Source organism: Prorops nasuta, unplaced genomic scaffold (genome assembly GCF_024137725.1).
Source record: "Prorops nasuta isolate Cenicafe-Biocafe unplaced genomic scaffold, Cenicafe_Pnas_1.2 PNAS00021, whole genome shotgun sequence".
NCBI classification, from domain to species: domain Eukaryota; kingdom Metazoa; phylum Arthropoda; class Insecta; order Hymenoptera; family Bethylidae; genus Prorops; species Prorops nasuta.
In genome coordinates this window covers 3,898,549-3,917,743 of record NW_027116818.1, presented here as the reverse complement: position 1 = coordinate 3,917,743, position 19,195 = coordinate 3,898,549, and the positions used below count along the sequence as shown (strand labels likewise).

Below are 19,195 nucleotides of genomic sequence, written 5' to 3'. Positions count from 1 at the left end.
TATTTATAGTCGTTAGCTATCTGGCCTGCAGGAGAATCGTTAAACACGTTGGATGTAGTAATAGGTAAAGTTTGAGCTAACGACGATGAATCTGGGAAAGAGTTTTCAAACTGGCAAAGATGCTGATGGATAATAAAGAATTAAAATTTGGCCTAATGGGTAGAGAGAGCGAGCGAGCGAGCGAGAGAGAGAGAGAGAGAGGAGAATTCTTGGCAAGCGAACGCCAATAGCTCATAGATTCTCTGTGGCCGGAAACGCATCACCGCAACGTACGTTCCGCAAGTCAGTTCATCTCCGTTTGCCTTCGAGTCGAGGACTGGTAGGGCTGTGGTCACAAACGGAATTATTTATGATGTTGAATGCGGGCCAAAGCTCGTCTGTAAGCCACTAAGATGCTTCTCTCCCCCTCCCCCTTCTCTGTATTGGTAACATTCTTATATATATGTGTGTGTGCGTGTGTGTGTGTGTGTACAGAGATAGATAGGACACATGCACAAGCCGAGAGAGACAGCAGGTCAGAGAAACAACATCCTAGCCCAATTCCCAATAGCAAAACTCGTGCTTGCATTTATTTGCTCTCGTTTATCGGCTAAAGAATTCCAAACTGAGAATTCTTGATGCATTTCGGATTAAATTATCCAAACAGAGTTACAAGCTGCTTAAAATATGCACCGCCCTAATTATGCGCAAGTTTTCTAACACGCATTTCTATAATGAATATTTACGCGTATGGCGCTGTAGCGCAGCTTACCGTTGTTGAACAGCTTAACCTATTATCATCTACTGTTTTATTCAAACGGCTTTATATTGCAAGCAGATAGGTCGCTCTATGCTGAAAATTGTATCGGAATAAAGTCGCTTACAGTGGTGTGATTTATCACTTATGCTGATAGGTTACATTGATAGACTGCAACCATTGTACCATTCTGCCGGTTTGCCCTGGCAAATGAAAATTGACATTTTATTTAATTCCGATGTCTGCACTCGCTTTTGCAACCATTGAAATCAGGCGCGGATTAAGAAATATATATATATATATGTCGCTTTTATTAGGCAATCGAATGAAAAGCAAGAAGAAATTTATGCAATCAACCTGTATATACTTACAAGCCAATATTTTCCGACATATTTCACTGAAAATTACTCTTGTAAAATATTTACTTTTCATTTTAACTGCATGGTCATAATGGATTGATTGTTTTGGCTATACCGTGGAATAATTAATGAATAAGTAATAAGCCTACTGGGGTATGATGCAATTAACGCTCGTTGCCGAGGGAACGCCGTGTAATAGTTGCGAGCATGAAACGTTTAAATGCACCAGCTTGTTCCTTTTTCCTTCTCCGCAACTAAGTATTCCAGCAATAATACGCAATTAAGGGGATGTGGTTGCGTCGCATGCTTGCTCCCCGACTATCGAGTGGCTTTTCGCGTTAAGATGGAAAAGAAGCTCTCTTAGCCGAGCATCAATGTTACCCAGAGTAGCAAAGGAAATCTCTCTCCAGTGCATTTGGTCGAAGGGTAGCATCGCAATCACTCTAGTTCCTTCGAATACCGTCGTGCGGCGCCACTTAATGGATCAGTGGATCGAGCAAATGCAAAGTCAGACAAGGGACGCGCGCTTTGCTCCAATTTGACGAAACTCTGTGCAGCTGCCAGTCGGGGTACGATGCGCGCGAAGATGCAGGAAAAATATTCATAGGGGAAGGTCGTGCGGAGCGAGTCTGTAAAACCTTTTGCAAATACCTCATAGTTCTTTTTCTTCAGAGCCAACTTACCGAACAACCACGCTGCGTCTCCCTCGTTTGAGAAACGCGCGCCAGGAGAATCGAAATTAACGCGCGCACTCCTTTCATTTTTGCGTTCCGCTCGCGAAAAACCATCCAGAAATTCAACAGTCTATCTCTGCTACAACTTGCACAAACCCTCTCTCTCTCTCTCTCTCTCTGTTATTGCACTTTTATCTCGTTCTTGCGACTTTTGCAATTTCCCCCAGCAGCATACTCGCGTGACTCGAAGACTCTCGAAAAACCTGTTTACCCCTGCGTCATAAAAATATACTTGCCTTATCTCACTGGAACAATAACGAAAGAGTGCAGTTTTCCTTTAGAAAAATATCTGAAAATATATTCTCTATAAATCGCTGTACTATTATTATTATATTGGCGAAGGATGAATGTGTCAAGAGTATAAGAAGCATATCGTAATAAGCTGTTTTTGAAAACGACCTGCGTTGGCAGTAAGTACAGAGGGTGCAACTCGTGTAAATATAACTCTGCTCGGTAGCGTGGTGCGATCGATAGATACATGCACGGAGCAGCAATGTGCGATGCGAGTATCGAGACTGTCCGCAGGATAGGATATAGATGGTGGAGGGCCGGGGATCCATGCGAGGATGTTGAAGAGACGGGGGAGGGGGTAGAAAAAAGGCAAGATCGTCGCGTTGGATGAAGAGGAATGAGGAGTGTGTTGTCGCGTTGGCAGACGACTCGCGACTAGTGGCGTCGCGTCTTAGCTCGTGCGATTCCGCGGACGTTCGGGAACGCCGGCGCCTCCGGGCGTCGCGACGGCGGCGGCGGCGTCGGCGGCGGCGGCGTCGGCGGCGGCGGTGGTGGTGGTGGTGGTAACGGGCGCCCAGGCAGGGCTGGCAAAGGGAGGCAGGCGAGCGGATCCCTTCGCGCTCTCCCCGCCAGACGAGTTCCGACTCTACGCTCGGCCGGACGTGACGTAATGCCGCGCAGCGTGCGAGTTACGTAGAGAAGCGTCGACGCCGTCGTTGTGCCGCCAGCAGCACGTCCCACCACGCCGCGTCCCCGTCGACGTTTTCCTCCTTACCACCGAATCACGCACTGACCCTCGCGCCGCTGCCTCGAGAAGCGTCGAAAAACACGAGCGGCACTCGCTGGCAATTAACGAGACACCCGGGAGAAACATCCTCCCGACGTCTTCGGCTTCGCGACGCGCGCGTCACGGCCGCGTGCTCCGGACCTTCTTCTTTCGACTCCTAGCGAAGATTTCTCTCCCCTCCCCCACTCACCCACACCCCCTCACCCATCCACCTTTGTGACAATTCCGAGCCGAGGCAGAAGAACACGGGAGATACGACCTGCGGAGACACCATGAGAGTCTACGCTCTGTCACGCTGCGACCCGATGATGCGATCGTTCCGCGAAACATGATTCGCAATAACGGAGAGGAACAATCGGCGTGATTCCCGGTGTGCCGTTTCTAGATCCCGAGATTGGGAGGATTTTTCAAGGTAGGCCCAAGTTTGGACGGTTCAGTGCTTCTCAAGAAGGATCCAGGGGAAAAAAGATCGTGATAAAGTTTGTATCTGTCACGTGATCCGAGAGTTGGTGCGGGAAGGTGAGGGGAAAGGCGGGGGAGACCGGAAACCGAGGAAGATGCTGACCATGTCGACTCTGATGATGCCCACGACGATGACCACCATGACGAATCCAGGGCCGATTCCGGCTCACACCGTGCCGCAGAAGATAGAACCGCCTAAGCTGTCGACACCGGCTACCCTCGCTCAGCACACTACCACCACCGCCAACAAATCAGGTGCACCTTCCTTTTTCTCTACTATATATATGCAGAGATTTTTCCCTAATTCCTCCATGTCGGATCATGTTCCGTCGACGCGTTCTTCGATCTTCTTTTGTCCCTAAATATAACGCCGTGGTCAGAATTTTTACTTTGTCTCGCAGCATCGTCTCCTCTCGTCTCGTCTCGTTAAATACAGCAACGTTCGAGCGTAGGGATCGATTTTTTATTTTATATATAAATATGTAGTATATTTGTGTGTTTGTGTGTGTGTGTGTGTGCAAGCGATTTTCTCCTACTCCCGACGTCGTCGTTATATTTCTTTGGAACGATAACTCGCTCTTATGACTCCCTCCGGTCGTTATCTATGCTCGCTACTTTTTAAACGAACGGAAGCAAAGTTTTCGAAACACTTGGTAAATTAGCAATATCTGATGGCGTTGCCAAGTCTCTTCTGCATTCTGATCGTTTCTCTTCTTATTTTTTCAAAAGTTGATGCTGAATAAATGAAGGAGCGCCTGCGAGAACTGCTCCTTCGCAGCACAAATATTTCGCACGCTTATCGGCAACTTTTCGTATATATATATATATGTAGTCCCGCATATACACATGCACATATATATATATATATATATATATTTTATGGTATAGCAAAAGTCTGCCAGCGTGCAAAACATGTTTATCGAATTCGCATGAAAATGTCAGCTTTTGTCGGGGAAATGTAAAGCCCTTAAAACGTACCTAACGGGATGGCAAGTGCGCCACGAAAATCGTTGGCTTCGGCAATTTTGATTCTGTTTTATTTTGCTCAAACCATTTTGATGTTTTACCACGAAGCCGCAGCAATTCTGTGCTCCAATTTCAGTATCCATAAAAGGAACGCTAACTTCGCGTAGGGTGTGAGGCAAGGAACAAGGGCGACGGATCTGTATGTGACCTGCATAGAAATTGAATCTTTCCAATGTGGCTGCTCTCCCTCTCTCACTCTTTAAACGTACACCAACATCGCACAGTCTCCTCCTTCCCTCCCCGCAGCTCCGCACCGCACCCCCTCCCAAACCATTAATTTTCCCAAATTTCCAGCGATAATTTCTTCTACGCGTCGCACATAAATTTACCCAGATTAAAATCGATGCACCCCAAATACACTGTACATAATACTTATCGCAAGAATTCGCCTCTCTACCATACCACACTACCCCGCGTTTCATTACGTATTCAGCCGGCATATTTCTATCGAATTACACGAAATAAAACATAAGGTTCCTTTGATATTTTTCAACGTGCCTATAACGGTCCCGTCGCGTCGTCGGAACAATTTCATTCCCGTCTCTTACGCGAGAAGGAGTGCTCTTTTTTTATATATATATATAATAAAAGGGGGTGAGAGTCTGCGAGACATTCGTCGTGGACAAACGCAGAGAGGCGAGGCGAGGCGAATAGGTGCAGGGCGCGGGCGGAAGCAATAGGGCTGCAGAGAGAGAGAGAGAGAGAGAGAGAGCTAGTCGGTCGAGCGAACACTTAGCACATACTAACCGTAGTTAACGTTACATCGCGAGTGTACGTGGTACGGGAGCGAATAAGGGCGCAACTCTCAACACCGTCCCACTTTGATACCTACGCTAACTGCAAGGTATGCGCGTGCTACGTGAATAGTGGCTGCAGCTTGGAATTTATCGAAGACCGCGACATCAGGCTATTCCAACTGTTAACACGATTCCGAGGATCCGCAGCCGAACCATCGTGCTCATTGCAACATATCGATAAGATGTACTACTGGATATTTCAAGACGATACGCGCTTCTCCCTGCACTGCTGCAGGCTGATCCCATAAAAATTACGCATCTCGGGATCCCCGCGCACGATACACCCTCTACCTCTCCGATAGATATAGCCGAAGAAACGTGAAATATGAGTGTGGAATAGCATATATCGAAGGAATTCTATTTGTTTTTCAAATTATATAGAGTCGATTGGGTAAAGCGCTTTGGAATTGCTAGAGTATAACGTTAAACAAATAGGAATTGAGCGACGTATCGATCCAGTCACAGGACAACAAACAAGTGACACACAGGACTTTTGAAAGGAACTTTGAGGTAGGCTATTTTCACGCGTTATATAGCTCGGTAATAAAATCGTTACTTTATTAGATCCTTTTTCGCGATAAAAAGTGTTGTATGTAAGGTGACGAGGGTGGAGGGGGGAAGAGAGAAGAACATATTAGATAATAATAAAGTGTGTGTGTGGCGAACTGATCGAACGAGCGATAGCAAACAAGTGTCGCGAGGATAAAAGTCAGAGTAGTGACGTAATTTTGGGAAATGAGGCTAGAGGGGTTGGGTGCTTTAGGGATCCAGGGGCAAGGGGGAGGGGGTGCTAGACTTTTCTCCGGAGGATGAAAGCGCGAGCGATAGATAGCTTTGGCTTCGGTTTCCTGACGAGGTTACAGAAGTTTCGTCCGCAGATTGAATTTTAGCTGGCGCGCCAGGCCGCGCCAATGCCGTCCGCGGTGCTCAACGTCGCGTCGGAGCCTCGCACTGCTCGCTCGCTGCCAACCCTCTTTTCTCTCCTCCCCAAATCCTCCTTCTCTTCTGCACCAGCAATTCTACTCTTTCCTCTTTTTTTCTTTCCCTTTTTCTTTTTTTTCTTAAACGCTCCACAGTCTTGGCCAGTTTATTCCGTCGAACCTAACTTTTAGCCACCGTTCTCTTCGTCTACCGTTTGATTGCTGCTTGTTCCAGTGTTGCTGAAATTTCATCCTCCTCCTCCCCCCTCCCCCCTCTCACGATCATCCGATCTGTTTCTTTGTCCGACAAAAAAATTGCAAATTTCTCTTTAAGACTGCCGATCGTCGCGTGAAATTTGTGTCGAATATAGTTTACTCGAGTGACTTTTGTATACCCATACTCGCACTAAGCATGGCCTTGTACATTATCACGACAAAGTTTAAAAATACTGCACAGCCACGTACGGCGAACTATAGCACGACGACCGAGCGATTGTCAATAATAAAGTGACACGTGGAAAAATATTTACTCGCTCTTGCAACGAGTTCCAGGTAGGACAAGGGTGCTTTACTCCATTTCGAAACACAATTATTCTATCCTAGGTTCTTTCAGCCAACCTATAGACCGCCTCGCGGCGTGCCTACATATATATATATATATATACATATACGTTAAACTCGAATAGGATAAATCAGTGTTTGGCAAAGGTAAAAGCTTTGGGCTACGGGCAATTAAATGAAATTTCAATTACAAATAGTAGGAGAAGCCGTTGGTAAAACTTGGTATAGAGTAAAAAGTATAGCTCACGTCGATAAGTAACTGCGCGGTGGATTGGATGGGAGCCGGAGTAAAAATCAGGCTAGGGGAAAGGGGAGTTGCAAAAGTGTAGCGAAATGTTATTGGAATAAAGCCCCATATAGGTGTAATGGTTTACGAAGTATACGAAGTGGCCGGAGCGTGGATATAGGGGGGGGGGGGGGGGGTAAGTCGAGGGTGGATGTTAGGATAAGTTTTGTCCGCGAGTTTGCCGTGGTAATGCTCGTCGTGCAGTCAAGCAGTAAATTCGATTGGCGGACATCTTCGGAACCGAAGCAAAATGGTATGTTCGCCAGTTTTTTTTTCTCGCTTTTCCTGCTTTTTTTTAACCAGCAGCCCTACCCCCTCCCCTCTCCCCTCCCTCTACTTTTTTCCCGAGCACTTCCGCTTCGCCAATCTTGTACGCGCACGAATTGTAATCGATTCTGGAATTCGTTGACCTTTCTTGACTCGGCTAGTTTCACGACACTGACCACTTGCTCGTAGAACAAACAAGCGGAGCTTACAGGATTGATTAATACGGGAGACTCGGGATTCTCCGGATACTCTCAACTCACCGGGAGTGGACCGATATCGATCGGAACTCTCTCTACATACAATTATGCTTTAGCCTTTTACATCTGATAAATTTCGAAGAAAAAAAAAGAAAAAAGAGAGAGAGAAGAGAGAACAAGAAAGCTTCCTAATCGGTTTGGCAAGCTCGCGTGTAGGCGGAATAACGATCGATCCCGACAAAAGTTGGAAATTCAGGAATTTAGCTAACGACGTTTTCAAATGCAGTAAATACGAGGCGATGAATGAAATTGGAATTTTCTTGTAAAATGGATTAGTCCGGTGGTTTCTGTGCTTGGTGGTTTTTGAGAGAAAGGTAAAGACAACGAGGGGCAAAAGAGGGGGGGGGGGGGATGAGACACTAGGAGAAAAACATTTATCGGCCGCCATAACGAGTGATCGCCTCTATTCCCAGTAGCAAGGAAAACTCGTAAAACGGCACTTGGAAATTCGCTGCGCCAAGTTAAACTTGATAGGGACGAGAAGCGTGAGGGGGGGGGGGGGCAATAGGACGGTGTGTGCGGCAAAAGGAAGCAGGAGATGGAAGGCCATGTTTTTGAACGTGAACGATCGTGCGCACTGTCGCATTTTAGTCGCGAGTAAATATAGAAAAGCAGCATAACCTCGATCTGGTAATATCCCTCTGTCCTCAGGACCCTTTTGAAAAATCATTAAATTTTCCTATGCGCATTTTTCTCGTTCCTCTTAGAGAAACATGGAAAAGGAGGGAGTGGCGACGATTGGACGCAGGTCGAAGCTCACCTACAGGCCGCTCTCGCACGTGAAAATGGGCGGAGCAGTCGAGTGCATAAGCTCTCTGACTAAACCTGCAGCGAGAGCATCTACAGAGTATCGGGCTACGAATGATATTGTTTTAGCTGAAAACAAGTGCGGACGGTCGGTGCTGAGGGCTCGCCCTCTTCTTCCTGCCAACCGGTATAAAAAGCTGGTCCGGAAAATATCAAGAAGTTACCGTTCGGGCAGCCTGCTCGTACTTTCGAAGGGCGCATCTCTTGTCCGTGAGAATAAAATGAACGCGCGCGCGAGAGAGAGAGAGAGAGAGAGAGAGAGCAAGTGGATGAGGCTGCAGAGGGAGAATGTCTCTTGTGTGTGTGTGTGTGTTGAGGAGGCGAACAAAGAGTTTGGAATATTTGACGATACGTAGGAATATGAGTCCCAGTGGAGACTGGCGGCTGTACCGTCGTCGTCGCGCGTATAGACCGAAGGATATAGGACGTCGCCAAAAAGGACACGAATGCGAGAATCCAAGTCCTTCCTCGAGACTCCCTTTCCCCACCCTCCTCCGACCTATACCATTACGGGAGCTACTTGCGCGACTGAAGGAGACGCGAAGCTTCTTCTCCAATTTTTCTCCTCCACTCTTCATCCAGCCTTTTCGACAGGAAATACTGCATGACCATCCGTGAGTCCTTCCTTACACACACACACACATATGCCTTATCGTAGAATCGTACAATAACCGTTGTGGCGGAAGAGATGGCACACCCTCGCCAATCGAAATTTTCAACTTCTCTTCCGTTTCACAGTTACGATAATGGCGTGAAATTCTCATTACTTACCGTATCCCTCCTTGCGCGCAGCTCGCGCGTCTATATATCTATACGTATATACGTACGTGGATTATTTTTGATGTTCGACGCTGGAATCTCCGGGCATCCTTTAGATTTTAACGAGTTACGGATTACACGTGGAGAACCGCATGGGTTGTTCGCGATTCGGCGACTTGGCCGAGTGCCTCGTGCACAGTAGCAAAATCTGACCCCCTTTTCCTAGAAGGATAAATCTAAAATTTGGCATGAAAGGGACTCGGAGTGGAAGGACGCCCGCGCCCGGCAGGAAAAAGCAGGACGTTAGATTCGATCGACGGCGCTTGTCTCCCTGAAGAAAAGAAGTCCGGGCTAGCGGCGATAGCGTCGATTAGTCATGTCTGTCACATTATGGATCGACGTTTGCGACTTATTATACACACCAAGTCGAGTGGAACGGGGTTAATATTCAACCGATCCGAAGAGCATTGAATTCCATTTAACATTGATCACAATTACAATTGGGCGATTCTCCTCTATACACAAACACATACATATATATATATATATATATATACTGGAGTAAAATCTATGCCGCTGGGCGTAATACGGAAATGGAAAAAGTGCAGCACGTATTATATATATACATAGAAGAGTGGAAAAACATATTTGGTAGATAAGAACATTGCAGGGATAAGAGGAAGTTTTTACGTCCTGTATGAATCTTCTTTTATACGCGTATAGCTATACATATTCAGTTATGAGTGGAGCTGGGGAGGATATTTAGTGGATAATGCTATAGGGCTGGCTCTACAGACTTTTCTCGAGTGGAAAAGCAATGTGTGTAGCAGAGGCGGTAACAGGGGGCAATGGTAGTGTCGGTAGAAGAGGATGTTACGTAGGAGCTATGACTAGTAAGTTCCTTCTTATGTTCTTCATGGTTAATGGCCGGTGCTTTGCAGACTCGCAGAGGCAGGTAGAGGGTAGCTAGAGAAAAGCAGGCCAGAAGGTAGCTATGGGCAGAGTCGGAGTCGGATCAGAGAAGCAAATAGTCGAGCAGCTTGGCTAGTTGCTCGCTTCACTGGCTTTTTGGCTACTGCTGGACTCTCTCTCCCTCTCTCTCTGTCTTTCTCTTCATCTAGCTTGTTCCTGCACCTAACCTCCTCCTCCTCCCTCCCTATATATATACATATATATAAAGCAAGTGGCGCAAGTCGGATGCGGAAGTCGTGTTAGTCGGCCGGATCGGGTTCTCGCGCCTCGAGATGCACGACCCCTCGTAAATCCTCCCGTTCGACGTGGCGTCGAAATCGACTGGCCGACTGACCAACCGATGTACAGTAATAACAGCCATGCAACGCCCTGATTTATGAACATCCTGCCGAGCTACGCAAACCACAACCTGTTCTCCCGATTTTTCATCCACAATTTTCTACCCAACCGAATAATAAAACCTTATACCGAAAATATCTCTCGTTACGCTTTTTAATCAACGAGTTTTTATTTCTGATTTTATATGGTGCAGTCGAGATATCGCGTACTCTGGATGAGTAAGGTGGTGGGAGGAGGAGAGAGAGAGAGGGGAGGGGGGGGGGGGAGAGGAGATTTGAACAAGCGACGTGAATCTCACGAACCGCTTCACGTTTCACGATGGTTTAGCGAGCGCTCCTATACGAATTTAAATGAGTGCCATTAGGCTTAACAAAGGGATCTTAGATTCAACGCGAGTCCTATCCTCCCGGCGTGAAATTGCCTTTAAACAGGATGACGTGTTTCTGCGAACGCCGCTTCAAAGCGCTAACCGTGTGACGTGCAGCGTTAAAGCCCTTTTCACTGCCAATTTGGGAAACTGAGGCCATTAGGCACATGCACGTGCGGCCACTTCAGGATTCGTTATTACCGATACGTGGACTCTGCTGAAGGGCTGACATCCGGCCGAGCGAATCCTTGTAATAGCTGACCAAGTGTCCTCTTTAAAATAATAAAACGATACTGGACCCAGTGTGTGTGTGTGCATGGGTACTAGCCGCGTGTGCTTATTTCGAAACCTCCTTATGCCCATATAACCACTGCTAAAATGATTAAACGAGGGCTATAGGACGCAGTTATTGAGAGATGCGCACCGTTCGAAATTATGCAAACGTCGTCAAAATGAAAGCTTGGGTACTTTTTGCCCTCCCCCCACCCTATATCCCTATCTTTTTCCAAGGCTCAAATTGGACAATGGAAAAATTGAACTATCGAGAGTTTGAGCGACGGATATTTCATCGGATCCAGGGAATAGGTAAAGTGGCTGTTCGTATTAAGTGCGTTTTACGCCGGTGAATTTAAGAGGGTAGGTCGCGGTAGGCTGATCAATATGCTAATATTTTGATGCTTCCACTTCGCTCGGCGAAATTGAATTATGTCGGGCGAAGGAAGATAGACGGCGAAAGAGCGTCGAGCATCCAAAGAAGCAGACAGGGAACGAGGAGAAGTGCTTTACCATTGAAGACAGGTGCAGGTACACAAATACTGTGTAAATAGCATTACACGCACAGTTAAGAATAAGTACTCGTGCCTGTGCGCGCAGTCTCCGTACATACGACCTGCGAGGGATACAGTCGTTCGAGTAAATATTTGTTCGCGTGGCGAGTGTAATCCAATCACCAGCCATATATATATGTAAAATAAGCAATTTGAAAAAGAGCGTTGAGAATAAGGTGGGAGATCAGTAAGAAAAATATTGCAAATTTGGATAATAAAGGTCGTGTGGAATTATATCTGGATGAAAGGAATTACCGAGGGTTTAGGCGTGATACGGGTCTGCGATCATTTCGAATTATTCATGCTTTTGATGGGTTAACGAGGAAAGTTTATTTGCGTATTTATTACCACCCCGCTGGTCAGGATAGCGCGCTATCTCTAACTGCTGCTACGCCATGGCGTAGGTCCTGCAGCCAAGGAAAAGCCACCGTCCTCTCGATCTCGCACGTAATCTTCCCATTGCAGTCTCACGCGAGCACTTTTTCGTCCATCTCTCCTTTCTTATTACAGGTAACGCTTTTCCTTCCCGCACGACCCGCTCCCTCAGTCACCAGCCATTCTCAGAGAACCCTCCTCCCATATCCACGTTGAAAACAGCAATTCTTTATTCGACGCCTATTCCAACACCTGCATCCCATTGTTATTATTATTATAATTGGAGAATCGGGATTACATTGGATGAAAAGCGATAGGCGTCTTAGCGAGAGTTTCTCCATGGAGAGACGATCGAGAAACCGAGTTAAGGTATATATATATATAGTGGAACGATGGAATTTTAGAGAAGGCTGACACACACGGGGGTATGATTGGTAGGAATGAATATTGGAGGACAACTAGGTTATTATATCGGTCCCCGTATTATATCCCGAACGTTGTAATAATGTAACCGGGTGCTCCAGATAATCCCGATAGAGATCTACTTATCGAAGGGTGGCAGGTTGTCGGAAAAGGGTGAGAGTTTGGACGGGGTGGAGTGGTGGAAGAAGAAAAGATCAGGAGGCGGGGCGTTTGGGGGTAGGTAAGATCGAGGGTTGGGAAAAAGGCGTCCGGATAAGGGATGCTGCTAGCGCATCGCATTACCTATCTAGCTATCTTCTGGTTTCCGGGGAACAGCGGGATAGTTCCGCGTAAAAGATGGTTCCCACTGTGAAATGCACTCAGTCACCACTCACTCACTTACCATCGCATCGCCACCCACCGTGCCGCTCGCTACCCCTCCCTCCCAACCTACCATCTTATTCCACCTGTATATATATATATATATATATATGTCTATGCTGGACCGCCTGAGAACCGATGCGATAACCTTATTGTGTCAGCCGGTGTCGCTTACGTCAGCTTTTAGTCTAGAATTACTTCGGTTTAAATGTCTCTGAAAATAGATTTCGCTGTATCTTCTCGCATCTATCTCTCTGAAACACTATATAGCACGGCCCTATATGGCATATACTCCTTTTCCTCTTCTTTCCTCAAAATCGAATTATCCTTTAACGAAGAATTTTTTTTAACCTACTCTCTTTCATTCTTTCCTGCAACTTTTATATAAAAAAGAGTCTAGTCTTTCAGCTTTTTCATAGCATCTTCTTCCTCGATACCCCCTCTCTCCCTCCGACACACTCACTCACACACACACACTCTATCTCATCCATCTCTCTTCCTTTCTCTTTTCGTCAATCGATCCACTTTCAACAGCGCGCTCTGCTGCCGACTCTCGCCGCTGCAGCTCTCTCTAGCTGGCCACAATCTTCTCCTCAACGTTATATCTCAGAGTCGTTGAAAAGTCGGCGGTCACGAAGAATTTGAGATTCCGTTCTCTCATAGAGCCGAGAGAACGGGGTTTAAAATAGAAGAAAAAAAGCGGAGGTAGTGGAGATGGGGGGGGGGGGTGGAAGATTGGACCGAGGTCAGTAAGCGAAGCCAATCAGATTTACGAGGTTGGGACGTATCATGATCGCCTCTGCGACAATTAGTCACCGTCAGCCTCTTTCCACTCGACGCGAGGAAACGGCAGCGGGCTAACCGATGAAAAAGCACCATCGTCGGAGAAAGCTCGGGCCAATTCAACGGCCGTCTTCGTTTACGAGCAGCTCGACTTTCACATCGCGCGCGCGCTTTCCCTCCCTTAATTTACGCTGATTAGATATCGGGTGTGGTCGCGATTTAACCCACGAGCCTCCTTCGCGATTCCTGGTAAGATCCAACGATGGCTCGCTTCGTTCCTGGAAATCACCCTCGATTATCCCCGATCGATGAAATCTACCTTCGCGCAACGAGAGTATTTTCAATTTTGCGATATCGAAGCGCGACATCGGCCGAGACCCAATTTACGTTCCAACAACTTCTATACTCTGCCTCATATATATATTTCAAAAAAAGAATACGAAAAAATGACTTTCCCTCTTTTTATATATATATATATATATATATATATATATATATATATATATACGTACAATGGAGATCCCAACGCGATATTTCATAAAACTCACCGCGAGTATATTATCCACAGGATCAATTAACCAATACCATTAGTTTCTTTTTTTTTTGTTTGTTATTGTTCGCGCCACTTGGAGTCAGCTCGCAACCACGCAATCCATATAGCGGCCGACAAAGCAAGCAACCAGTTTCTGGTGGTGCGCTGCCAGACATATAGCTAGCTATGGGTGATGGTCGATGGGCGAGGTGGGTGCCGAGTGGTTAGATAGCTGGCTGGGATCGATGGAGATAATGCCCATTACCCCTAATACGAACTCTCCCCCCCCCTCTTCTCAACCCCAACCCCAACCCTTTTCGCATCCCTTCTCGCGCGTACATTTCCCCTCTTCCCAACCCCTCAGCCACTCCCCCACGCCACCGGACCATTCCATTCTCGCCACTTCCTTCCTCGCGATCTGTAACTGACGCTTTTTACCATCCACGCTGACTCGATTTGCCATCGTACCCCTCTATACGACATCATCATTCATCAATATTTTCCAACCCCGGGAAGATCTTATCGTATCGTCTGCCAATCTTTCCTTGCCCCACCCACCTCCCCCTTCCCTTTATCTCATTCGTAGAATAACGATTCTTCTCTGTAATTCGAGAAAAAGATTCGAAAAAAAAGGGAAAAGAAAAACTGATATTATTTGTCCATGAATTTTTTGCCTCGTTCAGAAGCAAAGTTCAAATCTGCCAAGTTGAAAAGACTGATGTGTATTTTACTCGAGGTATTTGGGGCTTGCTTATCTTGGACAAAGGGATATTAGAGGAAGTGTGTATATATATATATATATATAGCATATATAGGACGCATGGATATGCCGAGATAGCAAGCTGTGTGGGCACAGTAACCTGTTGAGTGCGTTCGTCTAGGTGGTGAGTAGTGGGTACGTATACTCGCGAACGTCTGGATGAAGTTTCCTCCTCTAGAAATACACGCGAGAAGCATATAACACGGGAACACGCTCGAGGATCGCAAGAATTCGCGAGTATAAAGTTCTCTATACCTTATTATCATATGGTTCATAGGTCAAACTATCAGCGTACTTAATTTATTATTCTTCCACTCGTTCCAAGCATTCCATCTAGCTCTAAATAACCGATCTGTGCGATAATCTAAAATGATAAAGAGACAAAAGCCGGATTCAGCTATTTTTTTCTCCCCTCTCCTCCTCCCCCCCCCCCCCCCCCCCACTATATATTCCGGTGTTCACAATTACATTTGCATGACCGGTTACACGGACCCGATAATGTTTCCCGTAGATCACCAATGATACAATCGTTCTTAGCCATTAGCCCGTATTCACCGTCTGCTTTGAGCCGGATAAGAGCATCTACGACATTAATTCCTCCATCTCATAGTCTTTCTAATACTCGTTCGGCAATTAAAAGCATCGTAACCGAGGCGGCAGCCGAAGTTTCAGATACCGGAGCGCTATTGGCTCCCAGATATTAGACATTAAAGATTGTTTTATCGTCCAGCTTCTTATGGAGGCACCATGTAAATGAGCCAGTCGATTCTAATTGGCTCGATCGAGGGAGCTCGAGAAGAGCCTGTTAGAATCGTTCGAGAGCAAATTGAGATTGTGCCAGGGGGTTGTGGGGATGCTGATATGGCAGTGGGAGGGGAGAGGGGAGGGGGTGAGACCGAAGAAAAAATCTGGGAAAACTTGGCGTTGAAAAACAATTTTCCATTCGAACGGAGGTGAGACGACGAGTCGGTGGTAGCAGCGCAGGGTCGAGCGTGTATATGTGTATGTACCACAGCTATAGAACGGTGTCTCTCTCAGACACACGACGCGACGCGACACCATTGTCCCCCGACGACGCGACGCTGCTGTGATCGAGCCGTTTGTTTCACCGTGTGTAGTACGAGCAGCCGGAGATGCGATATCCTCGCATGTTTCACAAACACAACTGCGCATCGAAAATTATAGCAGAACCAAAGTTTTAAATCGATACGATTTTAAAACTCATTTTCGTGCACTCGGTGAATTCATGAATAGTTAAAAAAAAAAAAAAGAAAACAAATAAAATAGAAGATAACAATGAGACGATAAAATTCCGCGTCGAGAGAATCCACCGTGTAATTGAAATTAAGTCGTCGTTGTTAAGATATACGCACGAGTACACGTGTCCATCAATAAAGGTATACATGACACAATCTCAAAGACATTTGCGATGTGCACACGCTCGAAGATCTATGAACTTGTTTAAGTCGGCCACCCGCCGCCGCCGGCATTACGTCTTCTGCCACGTATGTTTGCGGCACGACACATTCGACCTATAGCATATAGTATACCTCGACACACTGCTGCGCGACTCTGTTAAGTAGCCTATTGCGATAAACGCGTGCACACACAAACAACACACTAGCCTGCTTTCCTGCTTTAACACACTAGTTCCTATAGAACAAAAACGGAACATGTATGGATACCGTGTTATCCAGGCCACCGAATAATAGAAAGAAAAGAGGAGAGTATATAGTTTGCGCATATATTCGTGTTTGGATGTACCGAGTGCTCTTATTATCAAAATATATATATGTATAACGATGAGGCATATTTAAACTGTCTTAAAGAGAATGGAATGAGTCGAGCGCTGTGATGACACCGCGGTGCTGGTTGCTGACCTTGAGACGGTTCGTATCGAGTTTCGAGTTAGACAATGTGCTTACGATAGCTCGGTTAGGCATAAACGAGTAAGGCTGCCCAAGCTCTACTGCAGTTTTACGCGGACGTAGTAAGAGTTTGCAACGCACAATCACGGAGAGGCGCCGCGCCCGTTCACTCGTGACGTATCCGGTTCGAGCTTCCGGTCCGCGGAACCGCACCGTTTCCGTTCCACTGCCCAGCCCAGCGATTCGACCGTCGTGTCCTACGTATCGCGCACGACTCGCTGCCTCTCTCTCTCTTTCTCTCTCGCGCGCGCGATTATCGAAACCCCCGCCTTCGCACCATTCAGTATCCCGTCGAAAGTAAACGCGCTTGTTCCTAACGTGCCAGCAGTGATAACGTTCTTCCTCCAAGCAACGTCCCAGCGATATCCCCGGCACACACGAGTCTCTCTCTCTCTCTCTCTCTCTACACAGTGCGTAGCGATTCGAAGTTTCTTCGAAATCCTCGCGTTTCCAGCGGTCAAATTGTGCCACTCTAGCGTTTTAATCGCGAGTCTCGAAAGCGGAAGAAAATTCCTGATTACGCCGCGGACAGCGGTGGCCCGTGTACACGGTTAGATAAGTGTATATTAGTATAATTTGTTTGGTTGGCGGGAAGCACGCAGCTAATCAGCGAATAATTTCACGTGTTTTTATCGTTAGGCCTGTGAGCGGCGCGGGCGGTGAAAATCCCACGAGCAGTGGTCGAATGGCTGGCAGGCTGCTCGGTGCTGCTCGGTCGCGCGCGAGCCGCTTTCGATGGAGTTTTTCGCAGCGCTCCGGTGACTAGAAGAGCAGAGTGGAGAGAAAGAGAGATAAGGACCGATGATCCTGGATGACACAGGATCGGTCGGGGTTGGTGAGAAGAACGAGCGAGTGTGGTTGTGCGTAAAATCCTGTGGAAGGCTGGAGGATAAGTGATATAGCCGCAGGGGCGACAAGGAAGGGAGAAATGGCGGTTGTGCCGGGTAAGAATAAATTGAAAATGGGCAGTGCAGGCCGATACTACGGTGCCTATCTCATTTACGACGTTGCAAACTCGTGCCTCGCCGCCTTGCACGCCAAGATGCCTTCACCAACCGCCGCCGTCACGCGAGCCAATCCTCCTTCGTCTCCTCCGCGAGTCCAGAACCCCCGTAAGTCTTCAACTACTTCTTTCACATTTCCACTTGTTCTTCTTCTACTTCTTTCTCTACACTTGCACCGCTCTCTATATACTCGTTCCGTACGTTCCTTGCCTCGACTCTGACCAACAATAAAGATATCGAATCATTTGTGCCAGCAACTAGGTTCTGGAGAAAGCGAATCGCCGCGCCGGCCTGGCCATCGTTGCTAAAATGCCAAGGTACGCCCAGTCCTCCCGCTCGCGTGTTACTAACCGATTAACACTGACGCCAACTGCGAGAGGGTATTCGGGGAAGATTCCAATTGATCGAGACGGAACACATTAGGAAAGTTCGGTCAATGGGGAAAACCAATACGTATCTCTCATGTATGAAACAACGATATTCTTCTCCAATTTCTCCTCATTTCTCTGGCTCTGGAAAATTTTATCGAGTTGATTGCGCGACGAGGAGATCAGCGAAGAGAGTGTGCATAACTCGACCTATCGAAGGAATATTTAGAAAATAATGGTTTATTGTGTTGGTTGGTGAAGCAGCCAATTACGGCAAATCAGCGATGCACGATATACTGTATCTGTATATACGCGTCCCGTTTTCTTGCTGCGATAGGCTTATCAATAATGCGCGCTTTTAACTCCCGGACAACCAACTGTACAGAACACAAAAGAAATTCCTCGTTGCGAGCGTTAAATAATCAACAATAATTTCGACTCTTTTTTTCCATACCCTCCTGCTCCCTCCCCCCCCCCCCTCTCTGTATATATATACACGATTCACGGTGAGAAATCTATCTAGCGCAGGAACATTAATATTAAGCATCACAAAGGAAAGTATTTATAACCGGTAGTAAAAGTGCCAGCGGCAGTTGAGTGGGTGAAACGAATATCGCGTGTAAAAGACAAATTGAACGTTGACACTGAATGCGAGATGACGTCATAAATAGAGGAGGGCTCCTTGGCGGAGGAGCGATCATTGAATCGATACGGATGGCGTATAATATTCAATATCTAAGTAAGGCTATAGCTTATTCACAGTGATGCGATGCCCTCGGCTCCTCTCGGTTTAGTATACTATATATATGTATATATTATATATATATATATATATATATTACTTTTAGTATATCCCCGCAGCAAGCGAGGGGTAAGCTCTTTTCAGTCCCCCGACGCAACACGACGCGAAAAGCTTGCGTATATATATATATATATATATCTATCTATCTATCCGTAGGCGCGCGCGTGTGTGTAGGAATTCGGTGCACAGGTATTGGACACCTTCGTCGGCCATTGGTTGACCTCCTAAAATGGATTTCTTCGCCAAGTACTTGATCGCTTGTCGCCCAGGATACGAAAGATCTGCTCTCAGCCGTCAAATACATCATACTCTCAACTTTCAATCATGCTTCTTTTAGCCAACCATAAGCCTTCTCCACTTCCACCC

The 19,195-nt window shown here is 46.7% G+C and overlaps 1 protein-coding gene across 9 annotated transcripts in view; it reads left to right on the top strand.

The window, feature by feature from the left end:
- LOC136780933 (nucleolysin TIAR) overlaps window positions 1-19,195 on the top strand; it is a 439,848-nt gene that overhangs the window by 298,450 nt on the left and 122,203 nt on the right. The window contains exons 1-2 of one of the 9 annotated variants that reach the window (XM_066739547.1): window positions 16,979-17,205; window positions 17,476-17,767. The exons of 5 other annotated variants lie outside the window; for them this stretch is intronic. In XM_066739547.1, the coding sequence (XP_066595644.1) occupies window positions 17,584-17,767 (184 nt within the window). In that variant the 5' untranslated portion in view covers window positions 16,979-17,205; window positions 17,476-17,583. Of the gene's footprint in view, window positions 1-2,712; window positions 3,565-16,978; window positions 17,206-17,278; window positions 17,768-19,195 lie in introns of those variants that run through there. 3 more of the 9 variants (XM_066739546.1, XM_066739548.1, XM_066739545.1) reach the window with 3 other exon arrangements.